Here is a 15,179-nt window from a genome sequence, read left to right on the forward strand (position 1 = left end):
AGGTAACATCATCATCAGTGAGCATCTGGTGAATCACTGGTGTTCTGTCCTACTTTAGATTCATGTGTCTTGGTCTGTTAAGCTGGTGATATTATTTCTGGTTCTTTTTCTCAGAGGCTGGTAAATGGAGTCCAAGTCGATGTGATTATTGATGGAGTTCTGGTTTGAATGCCAGGCCCCTAGGAATTCCCATGCATATCTCTGTTTAGCCTGTCCCAGGATGGAGGTGTTGTCCCAGTCCAAGTGGTGTCCTTCTTTGTCTGTATGTAAGGGTCAGGTCTTTTGGTGGCTAGTTGGTGTTCGCGTATCCTGATGGCTAGTTTTCTGCCCGTCCACCCAAACAAGTAGACACAACACACCCAGAAACTCTAGCCACAGTACCATACATCAAAGACATCCTGGGGATGACTACCAGACTAATCCGACCCTTGGCATCATGACACCTACCAAGACATTGAAACAGCTACTGATGAACCCAAACGACCCTATACCAACCATGAACAGAATGAATGTAATTTACAAAGTACCATGCAAGATATGTGACAAACACTACATCAGACAGACAGGCAGAAAACTAGCCACCAGGATACACGAACATCAACTAGCCACCAAAAGGCATGACCCACTATCACTATTATCCTTACGTACAGACAAAGAAGGACACCACTTCAACTGGGACAACACATCCATCCTGCGACAGGCAAAACAGAGACACACACAGGAATTCCTAGAAGCCTGGCATTCAATATAGAACTCCAATAAACAAATAGATTTGGAACCCATTTACCAACCTCTAAGAAAAAGAACCGGAAATGATAATCACTCACTTTAAGAGACCAAGATAGATAAATAGAAAGTGGCATAGAACACTAGTGTTTCACTGGAGGCTCACTGATGATGTTGCCTAGCATGGTGATGAAATATCAGAAAACAAACCTACCAGCTCAGTGAGCAAACTTACAACTTATTTTAAAAAAGTGTTGTCCAAGCTTTGGGTTGGATTTGTGAGAGGGCTTTTGTTCTAGTCTTTGCATCACTGCTTCTGCTATGAGCCCAAAGATGGGTGGAGCCCATTGGTGTCCCATTGATTTGTTCATGTATCTGGCTATTGAATATGAAGCGCATTGTCAAGCACAGGTCTAGTATTTTGAGTATGCTATCTTTGTTGATTAGTTCCCTGTCATGTCATCTGTTCTGTTCATCCAGGAGGTTGGCTATTGTCTCTCTGGCTGAGGTTTTGTCACTTTTGTAATAATTAAAAGAACAGACAAGAGCACACACCTGACTGTCAACTCCATGCTCACAGGGATCAGTAAATACAAGAAAGGAGAAAATTAACAACCAATTCCCATTCCTCGATCCGATCCTAGAAAGAACACAGAACCTGGAACACACAACAAAAGTGAACAGAAAAGCCACACACGTGGACCAGATCCTGAATTATAACAGCAACCACTGAAACACACACAAGCGGACCCCGTTCAAAAGGGCTACAACACACTGCAGCACTCCCAACCTGCGAAGAGAAGAAGAGTACCTCTACAAAATCTTTGTGAAGATGATGTCCCCACAACTTCAGCCACAGATGCTTGGCAATGCAACGAGGACATGCCACGACCAATATACCAACCACTCTACCTTACATAATAAAAAATCTCGGAACTGACAGCCAGACTCCTCTGACCACTCAGATTACGACAGCACATAAACCGACAGCTTAGACAACTACTCAACAGAACAAATTGTGTGCAGGACAAATGTGATGTGCAAGATTCCATGCAGAGACTGCACAAAACACATATAGGACAAACAGGCAGACAACTAGCTATCCGCATCCACGAACATCAACTAGCCACTAAATGCCACAACCAGCTACCCTCACTATCTATACACACAAACAACAAGGACCACAAATTCAACTGGGATAACAACAATAACAGGATAAGCCAAACAGAGAATTCCTAGAAACTTGGAATACATCCACAGATTCCATCAATAAACACATTGACCTAGACCCAACATACCGACCACTGCAATGAACAACCGGAACTGGGAGCAGCGGGAACGAAACAAAATTAATTCTAACCGACAGTACAGCAGTGTTTCACAGGAAGCTCCACAGCACTGAGGATGTCACCTAGAAAGGGAACAAAACGTCTGCAAACCAAATTCCCAACAGCAACTGGCACCCGAGCTACAAATCTTTACTCAAAAATTAGCAATTCTTTGCTTTTAATTGAAAAAGGCATTGCAAAGGATCGTAAAAGAAAACAATATGACCTGCTGCACTTCCCATATTATGCTAATACTTAGCCAGCAGGCAAGGATCAAATTACAAATTTGCAAAAATTTTACTATTTTCCTTAGCACTTTTCAAAACCTACATGTCTTCTGTCATGTGACAGATAGAAGAAGGAATTCCTGACAGGTTGTCAAATAAGAATAAATAATTACGAGAGATTTATATGGATTATTGGAAACAAAATATAAATTGATTACATTTCTGATCAAAAATGTTGCTTTGTTCCTGACTGATTCAACAGTTTCAGCAGGAACAAGAATGTCTACTTAGGTAATAAGTACTTACACTCAAAGTAACATTGGTTTGTTTTAGACAGACAATTGAATCTGCAACACACATCGCCTCAGTGTAAGCTGGACCTAGCAATATTATGTAAAAATAAATTCTGTTTGTACCTGCTGGAGCCAAGATCAATCAATGATTGAGCCTTCTGCAGACCAGTGCCTCCAAATCCTGGTAAAGGCTGCCTCAGAGGTCCAGAATGGGGAAGTGCTAAAGAAAATGAACACCATGACTTGAGCAACAAAATTCAAGACAGATACAATAATAGGTTCCTTTCATATTCGATAAATTTATTGCAAATCTTCCCTCCATACACCAGAACATGATGTTCCTTACTCTATCAAGGGCAAAGAAACACATCTGTAAAGCAGCTGGTTGATTGAACCTACAATTTAACTATTTAGAAGGTACTGTGTGGGTGAGGCAGGTCAAATTTATGAATCAACTCGTTGGAATTTAGAAAATGAGAGGTGATTTCATTGAAACATATAGAATTCTTAAGGGGTTTGACAGACTAAACACCGAGAGGTTGTTTCCCCTCATTGGAGTGTCTGGGACCAGACAGAATAGTGTCAGAAAAAAAAAGACACCAATTTAAGACAGAGATGAAGAACCTCTCTCAAAGTCAAGCGTCTTTGGAACTCCTTGCTACAGATAGCCGTGGGGTTGAGTCCTCACATATATTTAAGGCTGAGATAGATTCTTGATCAACAAGGAAATCAAGGGTTCTCAGGAAAGGGCAGGAAAGAGGACATGAGATGTGTTGGATCTGAAATACTGGAGCCGGTTGAGGAGCTGAACAGCTATTTGTTATGGTCTTATAATTGTGCCTCAGTATAATTTAATTCAAATACCTTCATAACTAATTAAAGTTTAGTGGTTAGCCTTAAAAACAACCAAAGTACTACTGTGCTTCCATAAAGGTGTAGGTCTTGTACAACATCCAACTTTAAGAGGTGGTTTCAATTAAACAGAACTTAAACCGTTATGTCCATCAGAAAGCTATAACTGCACATTAATATTACAGCTATTGTGTGGATATGGAGACAGTTCAACTACAAAATATGCTTCAATGTCAAAAGGAGAGGTGTGCATCACTGCATGTTAAAACAATACCAAGACTAGCAAAGTTCAGATCAAACCATGCAGCTTCCTGTTCACAGCCAGTCCATTAGCAAACATGCCAAATGGAGTTCAAAATGGAAACCAACCATTTGGATCGATCTGTTGGATGGAAGTTAAACTTTCATCAAAAGTCGTAAAACTATAAATCCAGGAAGGGGAACAAGATGATAAAGGAGGGCGCATGGAAAGAGAGAAAGTTTGGAGATAAATACCTTATTTCGTTAAATAACCAGCAATCTATATGATTATAGAACTGCATTATGCCTTAAATGTCAATTGTGGATTGTGATTATTAACAGCAATTTATAATTTTAAAATTAATATTAACCCACTAACTTCCACACTAGGAAAATGAAATGCAGATTGGGTGATCAGTCTGTGGAACACCTTCACTTAGTCTGCAAGCAGAATCTCAAACTTATGGAGATCATCTATATTAATTCTTGAAAATTCTCTCATATAACCAAGTTCAACACAGACTCAAGTAATAGCATCTCATCTACTGATTAAGCATTCCCCAGCCCTGTGAAATCAATGCAGCCTTTAATAATTTCAGAACATAATCTCTGCTCTGATCACCATTGCTCCTCTTCAATTTTGTGTCCTTTTCATTGCATACAGTCTTAAATTTTTTTTGCTACTGTTCAAATTCTGCCATTTACATCGCCTTTGGAGTCATCATTTCATTCTTTAACTGTCCTACTATTATTCCTATTAATTTGTCTAACCATCTCGTTTGTCATTCTACGTCTCCTGTTTTTTGCCCCATCACAGGCTTTTGTTTTTCTTTCATCCTCTCCTATTTCACCGACTTAAAATATTACATTTCTAACTTCTCCTTGTTCTCATTAAAGATCATGCTTGAAAAGTTAACTTTATTTCTTTTGCCACAGATGTTGCAAGACCTGCTGAGTATGCCACCATTTTTTGTTCTTTTTTCAGAATTCCAACATCTACTTTAAGAAAATGTCAAAGGTGCCTGAATATAGCAGAACATTAAGTTACAATTAAAATATGCATGTTATAAATCTGAAAAATAGAAATGCTGAAAAAGAATATCAAGCCTAATAAGGATTGCACTCAAAATGTTAAACCAATCTTTCTCTTTTAGATGCTCATTGATCATGCTCTGCATTTTAATCATTTTATGTCTTTGAGTGCTACAGCAAAAAGAAGAATGAATATGTTCAAGGAAATTTTTATTTCCAAGTAATAGTCAGTATTCAACAAAAATATTGATTTTGTTATTCATGACCCAGGACTGGCCTATGAGCTCTAGGCAGCCATATTCAGTTCAAATCCAACTGATGCAATGAGAAACCCTCATCTCTCATCTTGGCTACATTGGATTGGGACAGGTTTGAGACGAAAAGTTGAATACTTCCGATAGTTAGCACAACCATCTGCGTTTTTAAAACAGGGCATCACTTATTACAACATGAGAAACAATGAAGAACTCTATTGCATTTTTTAAAAAGAAAATTTAAAGTAAAAATCTATGATGGACAAGTACGAGAAAACAATTAAAGACTACAAGGAATATTTAGTTTAAAAAAAATCTGAAATTATAAATCAAATCGACTTATATTACTTACTTGCAGAACTCTGTGCAGACATTGGAGGTATGAGAATAGATGTACCATTTGGCAATGCTGATGTACCGCCAGCAGGAAGCAGGGGGACTGACATACCCAAAGGTGGCATTGTTGTCCCTGAGGTCAAAGATGATGTGGGAGCCAAGGAAGCAAAAGGAGGCATGTTTGGTGGGACTGACAGATTTGGCATACTTCCCATCCCTGTATTGGAATTTAAACATGAACAATTTGTAATTCAACATTATGGGCAATTCTTTTAAATATGTGTTATTTTACATAATTAAGCAGAAAATGACACCTTGTAACCAAATAATCAACAGCTTTCAGTGTTGACATTAGGAATTCGGAAACAAAAGGTTGCTTTTATTCGTACCTTAAACCAAGTAAAATATCCCGAGACACTTCATATGAACGTTTTCAAATAAAATTTGACACCAAGCCAGCTACCCTAATAGGGATATATTAAAGACAGGCGACAAAAAGATGCATCTCAAAGGAGGAGAGAAATCAAGAGGTGAAGAATTAATTATTTAATTCTGTACTTTTGGGCCAAGAGGATAAAGGCACAATACCAGTCGTGTGGTGAAGGAAGTCTGGGATGCTGAAGGTCAGAGTTGGGAACCACAAAAATTTCAGAGATGTAGAGCTGGAGAAGGCTGAGCTATCGTTGGATTTGAACTCTGTTTTAAACTTCTGCAATAAAAGTTAGTGAACACAAGGATGGTGACGAGCTGGTCTAAACTGCACAGCTGAAGTATACTGTCAAGAGGAGGGTGAAAGATTGAAGGCCCTGATAGTTGACGATTAGAATAATTGAGGAGAAAGTGAGGACTGCAGATGCTGGAGATCAGAGCTGAAAATGTGTTAGCAGGTCAGGCAGCATCCAAGAAGCAGGAGAATCGATGTTTCGGGCATGAGCCTTATTCAGGATTAGAATAATTGGTCTAGAAGTAAAAATACATACATGGAAAAAGGTTTCGATGCAAAATGGGCAGAGGCAGATGATAGTTTAAAAGGTGGAAGCAAGCAATTTTGGTGACAGGGAGAGTATGGGTTTACAAGTTTGGGATCATTGTGAATGCAGAGATTGCAAATTTCTCTTCTGATTCAGCCTCAGATAACAGCCAGACAGTGATTAGCCCACTAGCTCCTGTTGGAGACTGCAGACAACAGTTTAGTCTTCTCAATATAAAAACCAGAGGAAAGTTGAAAACCTGGACTATTCAGATTTTGTACAATGCACACTTAAAATATGCTGAACCCCCAGGAGAATTATTGAATTATGGTATTCTTGGGGGAAGCACACTAAATTACATAACATTAAACTGCAAACTCATGATTACTGAAATCATACTTAATTACATTAAAATATGTAAAATAAAAAAGTTAAAATAAGGGCAGCATTTAAAATTTTCTAATGGATATGAATTGCATTAGTATACATTTGTTCTAACCTCACTTCACTTGAAGATTATAGTTCATTTCAATTCTCAACACACATTGCTACATGCAAGATTAAGAAAGCACAAATATTTATTGCCCCAAAACCATCTTTATTAAACCAATTACAATCAATGCAGATGCATTAAGATATAATATGAGGACCGAATACAATACTTTAATAGTCCACTCTACGTTTATTTGGAAGATTTTATTTACCAAATCGTGCAGAGCCCAAGGGTGAAGGGATTGGTGGGTGTTTCATAATGATTGGAAGTGTTGTCGGCACCGGGTGGCCTTGAAGGGTCATCTTGATCAATTTCATTGCTATGGAAAATTCCTGCTGGTCCATCTTTCCATCCTTGTTCAGGTCTGCCAGGGTCCTATATAGAAGGGAAGAAAAAAATTGACAACTTATATTGCATGGACTTGGACATCCATGTTCCAGTGGAGGCTAATGCTCATATAAAGCAGTAGCTGGTCCAGTCATGCCTAAATATCAGTGGGAGCGGGGAAAATCACATATGAAGATTAGAAAAGGTAGGATCATGTGCAAGCTTTGTGGGGTTCCTTGGATATATAGGGTTCCCTTTTGGAGAAGGAAGTTGCCCTTTTGGATACCATTGATGGACATAGGACATTTTAGAGTGGGCATGAATGCATTTTGGAAGTAAATAAACCTATTGCAGCTTAAAGGAGAAAAAGGAGGTATAAAATTGGAGAGATTGAAGATGAAAACTCCATGAAGCATAGGCACCTGAAGGCACAATTGTGAATGTTAGCAAAATGCATCGACAAAGAAAATCAAAATGTGTTGGGGAACATTGCAACAAGCAGGTTAAAACTTTAAAAAGGCAAGGACTTAAAGTGATTTAAAACACAAAGATCAGAATTTTAAATATGAGATACTGGCAGGGAAGAAATCAATGCTGTCAGAAAAGGATAACGAGAAGCACAATTTTTTCTGGAATTGAATACTGACATCGGCTTCTAAAATGAGCTGAAGTTTACAGAAAAGGGAGTAATTGAAGACATAACCGGGAGACCATTTATTTAAATCTGAAAATGACAAAGGAACAGATAAGCATTTAAACAAAGCAAGCTGCATCAGCAATAGGACTGGGCACTCATGGAGGTGGATATAAGCAGATTTTATGATAAACACGATATGGGTTTCAGAAAATCAGGTCAAAGGGTGCTGAAATTGCAAGCAGTCAGGTTTAGACTGATACTATGCTTGGGGAGATGAAATTAATTGTTGGAAATGCTACAGAGGTTGTGCTGTGGGCTAAAGATGACAACATTGAATTTCTTAGTTTAATTAGTAAATGAAACTTTTCCATGATGAAGTGGGTAGTCTGATTACAGAAATACTATAGGTCTGGGAGAAATAGGAGGTAGTGTCAGTTGTCGTCAACATACATGTGGACGTTGCCTCTAAGTTTGGAACAGATCAAATCTTTTGGCGATAGAGAAAACAATGTGGGGCACATAAAGAAGCCTTTGTTGGATGTGATTTCACCATGGATGGATTCAGAGTGGAATCAAGCAAAGCCAATTTTAGTACATTGGATGATACAAACAGAATGCCATTTCTAAAAAGATACTTTGATATTCTATTTCAATGCTCTGGCAGGGAAGGAAACTTTATTGAAAAGATTAAAAAATGGAGCTGCAGTAAAAATTGACAAATTTTTGAGCATGTTTTTGCTTCCAACTTAGAAAAACAGTGAGTTGCAGTTGACCAACAATTTGATGGATTTGGGGTCAAATTTGAGGTGCTGCATTTTGGAAAGGCAAATCAGGGCAGGACTTAATGGTAAGGTCCTACGGATTGTTGCTGAACAAAGAGACCTTGGAGTGCAGGTTCATAGCTCCTTGAAAGTGGAGTTTCAGGTAGACAGGACAGAGGGCGGCGTTTGGTATGCTTGCCATTATAAGTCAGTGCATTGAGTATAAGTGTTGGGAGGTCACGTTGCGGCTGTAGAGGACATTGGTTAGGCCACTTTTGGAATATTGTGTCCAATTCTAGTTGTCCTCCTCACGAAGGAGGCTGTGAAACTTGGAGGGGTTCAGAAAAGATTTACAAGCATGTTGCCAGGATTGGAAGCTTTGAGCTATAGGGAGAGGCTGAGGAGGTTGGGGCTGTTTTCCCTGGAGCGGCGGAGGTTCTTGGATAGGGTAAATAAACAAAGTCTTTTCCTTGGGTTGGGGGTAGTCTAGAAATAGGTTTAGGGTGAGAGGTGAGAAATTTAAAAGGGACCTAAGGGGCAACTTTTTCACACGGAAGGTGGTATCTGTAGGGAATGAGCTGCCAGAGGAAGTGGTGGAAGTTGGTACAACTCTTACATTTAAAAGGCATCTGGATGGGTATATGACTAAGAAGGTTTAAGAGGTATATGGGCCAAGTGCTAGCAAATGGGACTAGATTAATTTACAATATCTGGTCGGCATGAATGAGTTGGACCAAAGAATGTGTTTCCATGCTGTACATCTCTATTACTTTATATACTGCAGAAGCACAGGGACTATGAAGAGTATTAGAACTGGAGAAAGTTTCAGAGATGCAGAGGACTGAAGCTGTGAAAGAACTTGAACACATAGATGAGCATTTATATTTATCATCTACACAGGATTTCTGTTAGGATTTCAGTCAAGTTTACAGTGGGAATATTACCACTGCGAACGCTTTCAATTCCCAAGTTCATTCATAAGTCAATTTGTACGCAATACAGAACACAATGCAGGACAACTCAAAATAGTGATTTTTAATTACAGGAAACATTCATATAATCAGATCTTTAAAATTATACCTCTATATGGGATCTGGTTTATGAGCACAAGCTGTCATAGTCAGAGATTTGTTGTTTAAAACTATGGAGAACAATCAGTAGTAAAATAATAGATTTTTCCCTTCCAAGTGAAGGGATCACTGAGTGCCAAGTACAGCACACTAAGTACAGATCAATTACTGGTACACAACAATCAGAAGAAAACATCACAGCATATCAGCCTCAATGCATAAAAGGACCAGATCAAAACATCAGGACTATAACTGAGGTTTAAGTATTATATCCCAATCAGGTTTTACAAAACAAGATATGCAATAAATGGCAAATTAACTTTTTTTTAAAGACATGAAAAAGATCAATTACCATTTAGCAACTGAGACACACAGGAATAACAAAAAGTCTCTTCACAAGCAGAATAAATACAGTAATATACAGCTACACAGGCTTGTTTACGAAGAGAACAAGGCAGTCTGGTTAGCTTAACTGGTGGTTGCTAAAAGTAAATTTGGATAGACAAGGCTTCACTCAGATCTTTCGTCACTAGTTTAAAAAACCATTTGGTTGGACAAAGACCCAGTCCCAGTTTTCACATTATGTTGGATTATAAATTCTGCATTACATTTACTTGTTTCAGCGCCTGCAGTTCAAATACAATAAAGAGATCACTGCGAAAATGAAGTGACCTATTTTAAGGTCGGTTTTCATACTCACCATATCTCAGCCAGTACTAACTTTGGCAAACCAGACTGCAGAAAGAAATTTCGAGCTTGGTCACCTGTGAAGCATTAAAATAAACATATTTTAATATAACAATTTATAAATCACTACATAACTACAGTTTCATCTCAATGAGACATTGCAACTTGAATCTCAGAAAAATAAAAAGTGCAAACAATCACAAACTTATGCATGCGCAGTGTTGTGACTTGCCCCATGCAAAGTTTGCTCAGGAAAGAAATTGTCACGCCTCTGTTGCTGTACTGGGCTGAAGACCTGTATCTCCAAAATATGCCCATTGTTGCTCACTCCTCAATGGTTGTGATTGACACACTCGTTCACAGCCACAGTCTCAAGGCTTGACTTCTTAAATATTATCCACGTGTGCTTCCTGGCTTTCACACAATATAACCTCACTAAAGTGGGGATTCTTTAACAAGTTTTGAGAAGATTTGTAGCTCAGGTTGAGGTTCTGGATCCTGGGGATACTTTCTAAATATTTTCAAAGATTCCATTTCTTTCTGTAACAAAAATAACAGACAGCTGTAACTTGCACAAAGCCCAAAACCTTACTCCTATATGTCTCCACCTAGTTCCACTGATTTTTCAGTACCTGAAACTCAGCTGGACAATCCTTGAGGTTGTTTTCACGCATTTTGATGCTGCAACCTCTTCCAGCCTGAAAAATGTCTCCAAATACTGGATATACTACTCCTTGCTTTCACTACTCATCACGGATCTAAGATCTTTCAGCTCCCTACACTGGATCATCTACAGTAGCTTCCCAACAACTCTTCACTGGTCAAAAGATAGTCAGCTTTCAAAATGATCTTTAAATTATGCCTTTTGATTATGTCTTCATTTCCCAACAGTGACCTATATATTCCCTTCATCTCTGTATATGCTACTTGGTGTAAAGCACTCTACAATATTGTTCTCAAGAGTGTTACATAAAGACGCATAAAATGTTATAGAGTCTTAGATAAAGATTTCTAGTTACTAAATAATATCCGTCTGATTTGGCTTTTCCTGTAATCTTGACTAATCTTCTTGAAATGCAAAATTAATTTCTTCTTAAATATCTTAATCAATCTCGCTTCAAGAATCATTTGAAGTGTATTTCATATGCTTTCTATGGAAAAATTCCTTCCAATCTGACTTTATCTTTGTAGAAAATTTGTGCTTTCATGTTGTTAATTCACTAACCAGTAGAAACGATTTTTATTTAACTTCCCAAATCCTGGAATAATTTTATTTGATGTCCCTTTGAACTTTCTCTGGCTCCAATGAATTCACACCTAATTTGCTCAAGTATTTCACAGCTGTATCCTCCCATCTTTGCCTGTAATCAAGAGAATTTTTATTCCACTTCTGCTATGGTTCCCACAATATTCTATAAATGATGCAAAAAAAACTGTGTTGTATTCCATCTGGTGCTACTTACTCTTCTACAGAATTATAATCATGTTTGTATTTGAACTGCTAATGGTGAGTGCGGGTGGCAAACTAATATTAGTGTAAGTCGGCAGGAGTGGAGGAGAAACAAGAGGTGGGGGGGTGAAGGAGGAAGAGGTGGGATGGTGGAGGAGGGAATGGGCAGGAGGAGGAAGGTGAGGAGGATTGGGAGTATCAGGTTAAATTGTTGAAGCAAGAGGAGCTCAGTGCCAATATGAATAAGGAAGGGTTCAGGACAGGGCCTCCCAAAGGATGGGCATATGAATTCCATCCAGCCTCTGGACTAGTGTGACAGAGTTCGGAGTTTTGCAGCAAAGTGCCAGAGGAATGGATTTGGGTGCATGCAATGGGCAAACACGTTTTTCAGAAAGTGGACACCTAGTTACCTCTATTGCAACAAATTCACTTCTTTTGTTTTTTAAAACTGAAATGCAAGACATCTTAAAATTTAGCAGAAAACATTTAATGCAAAATGTTAAGAATTTTTCAGCAACTTGCCCCTTGACCCACAGAAACACAGCTTCTATTCGGTAGTGGCAACATTTGGAATTTTGCCTTTATGCAATCATGAAGAATTGTTGGGTTCACTTATCATGTCACAGAACCTGCATAATATTTCCTTTTTGCATTAGAGGTTAATAATCAGGTGCTTTTCAAGCTTTACCTGCACTGGTTAATCAGGTTTTGCTGGTTTTCTAATCGAAACATATTCTAGTGGCATGTACTGCACTCTCAAAGGTTGGCTACTCTAACAAATACAGCTTATGCCCGAAACGTCGATTTTCCTGTTCCTTGGATGCTGCCTGTCCTGCTGCGCTTTTCCAGCAACACATTTTCTACTCTAACAAATATAACAGTGATATCATTGCTTCCCTCATGGTGCATATTCAGTTACAAAGATTTAAGTACACTGAACCAAACCTATACAATAGCAAAGTCAGGACAAATTCATTGCCAAGTAATAAATGTTTTGCCCATGTGAGTTGGTATAAAAACTCATGATCAATAAATTCATCATTCACACCTTTAAAAAAAACAGTTCCTTCAGCATTATTTATGTCAGAATCCATCTGGGCAGTTACTGGTCTCTGGTTTCAAGCTTTACAGCTATGGCCCTCTTTGTAGAAAGTCACCCGAAGCAACTGACCCAGGTGTAGCATAAGCTTTAAAATTAAATCATTAGCTTTAACAACCAAAAGAAATAAAGCAGTCTGGACTTCTTAAGGTTAAAGCTGGAATAAATTGTAATATCAGATCACTTATGAGAATTATTCATTTAAGCAAAGAAAACTTACCTAATTTAACAGAAAATTTAGTCCAATTTCTAACTGGAAAAATAAGTTATGAAGTTCATCATTATTCCAATTAGCTGAAATATATGAGCAGGAAGTAGTTATCAACCCAATTGATACAAGCCAGTAAATTACCAGGATAAAGTGAGCAGATGCTGGAGATCAGAGTCGAGAGTGTGGTGCTGGAAAAGCACAGCATCCGAGAAGCAGGAGAATTGATGTTTGGGCAATTCCAATGAAGGGCTTATGGTCAAAACGTTGATTCGCTGCTCCTCGGATGCTGCCTGATTTGCTGTGCTTTTCCAACACCACACTCTCAACAGTAAATTACCAGTTTACATTTTTACCATTAATCATCTTTGAAACAAATCAATAGTTGCAATGAGGTAGAGCTAAAAGAGAAAAAATAACTTTTTTCTCAAATACTCTGTATATTAGAATAGGTTATACAAGATGAACTGAGATCTGGAGAGATCTCTAGCTGGTCAACAGATGCTGGAACATTGACTAAGGGAAACTGCAGTGTTTTGTTTGCCTCCTGTGTCTCTACAACAGTAATACTAAGTCTAAGTCATTGGTGTGGATCTTCTATCTTGGAGGCTCAAACAAATACAGTGAACTGTGTCTTGAAACGGAACAGGAGCTAGATACATTATTACTGCAGCCAACTCAGATGAGGCTCAGGGCAGATGACCATAAGAAATAGGAACAGGAGCCTGCTCTGCCATTCAACAGGACCATGGCTCATTTGACACTCCCACACATCTATTTTCCTGACCTTCCCCTTTAATTCCCCTACTGATCAAGAATCTATCTCAGCCTTAAACATACACAAGCACTCTAGCCCCATAGATCTCTGACCATACTTTCCAAAGACTCTCAACTCTCAGAAAAGAAACTACTCACCTCAGACGGGCACTCCTTTATTCTGCGACTATTTCCTCTCATCTTAGACTCTCCCAGGAGGGGAAACATCCTCGCAGCATTTACCCCGTCAAGCTCCTTAAGAATCATATATGTTTCAATGAGATCGCCTCTCATTCTTTAACTCCTTGAGCAGCATCCCAACCTGTTTGCCTTTGTTCATAATTCAATCCCTCCTTTTCAGGGAGGATGACGGCATAATGATTAGATTAGGTTAGATTCCCTACAGTGCGGAAACAAGCCCTTCGGCCCACACTGACCCTCCGAAGAGTAACCCACCCAGACCCATTTCCCTCTGACTAGCACCTAGCACTATGGGCAATTTAGCATGACTAATTCATTTAACCTGCACATCTTTGGATTGTGGGAGGAAACCGGAACACCCGGAGAAAACCCACGCAGACAATGGGAGAATATGCAAACTCCACACAGGCAGCTGCCTGAGGCTGGAATTGAATCTGGGGCCCTGGTGCTGAGAGGCAGCAGTGCTAACCACTGAGCCAACGTGCCGCCCCAAGTGGTATTATCACTTGGATAAAATGCTGGGGATATCGCATCTACAAAAAAAAGCACAAATGCAATCCAGCTAATTGCTGCTTTATCAGCCTCTTGTTGATTGTTAGCAAAGTGATGGAGAATGTCTTTGACAGTGCTAACAAGAGGCACTCTTAAAGCATTACCCTGTTAATTGATTCTCAATTTGGGTTCCACTGCTCATTACAGACTTGGTGACTATACTTGACATCAAGACAGCAATTGGCTGAGTGCGGTATCTGGGAGCACAAAGCAAATTTAGAATCAATGAGGAAATCTTTCCACTGGTTGGTGTCATACCTAGCACAAAGGGAGATGGTGTGGTTTTTGGAGGTCAGTCATCTCAGTCCCAGTACATAGATGCTTGGGTTCATTAAGGTAGTGCCCAGGGCACAACTATTTCGAGCTGCTTTGTTTCCTCCATCATACGATCAGGAGAGGGGATCTTTGCTGATTATTTCACTGTTCTCTATCATTCACAACTCCTCAGATAATGAAGCAGTCTGTTTCCGCATGCAACAAGATGTGAATAACATTCAGGTCTGAGTTCCTTGTTGTTAATATTTGTGTCACACAAGTGTCAGACAACGATCATAGCCAATAAGGGAGAATGTACAACTTCCCATTACTCAATCCCCAATCCCAACATCCTAGGACTATCACCGACCAGAAACTTAACAGGATGAGCCTCAAATAGTATGGCTACAAGATCCAGACGGTA

General features: G+C 39.0%; 1 protein-coding gene across 7 annotated transcripts in view; it reads right to left on the reverse strand.

The window, feature by feature from the left end:
• Positions 1-15,179, reverse strand: part of LOC122543943 (intersectin-2-like) — a 198,362-nt gene that overhangs the window by 109,997 nt on the left and 73,186 nt on the right. For all 7 annotated transcript variants that reach the window (XM_087980028.1, XM_087980013.1, XM_087980002.1 and 4 more), the window contains 4 exons: positions 10,248-10,311; positions 6,964-7,127; positions 5,305-5,505; positions 2,698-2,794 (listed from right to left, as the gene is read on the reverse strand). In XM_087980028.1, coding sequence (XP_087836154.1) covers positions 2,698-2,794; positions 5,305-5,505; positions 6,964-7,127; positions 10,248-10,311 — 526 coding nt within the window. The remainder of the gene's footprint in view (positions 1-2,697; positions 2,795-5,304; positions 5,506-6,963; positions 7,128-10,247; positions 10,312-15,179) is intronic.

This window comes from Chiloscyllium plagiosum, unplaced genomic scaffold (assembly GCF_037043375.1).
Source record: "Chiloscyllium plagiosum isolate Xiang-an unplaced genomic scaffold, Cpla_swu_hap1 HiC_scaffold_3, whole genome shotgun sequence".
Classification (NCBI taxonomy): Eukaryota; Metazoa; Chordata; class Chondrichthyes; order Orectolobiformes; family Hemiscylliidae; genus Chiloscyllium; species Chiloscyllium plagiosum.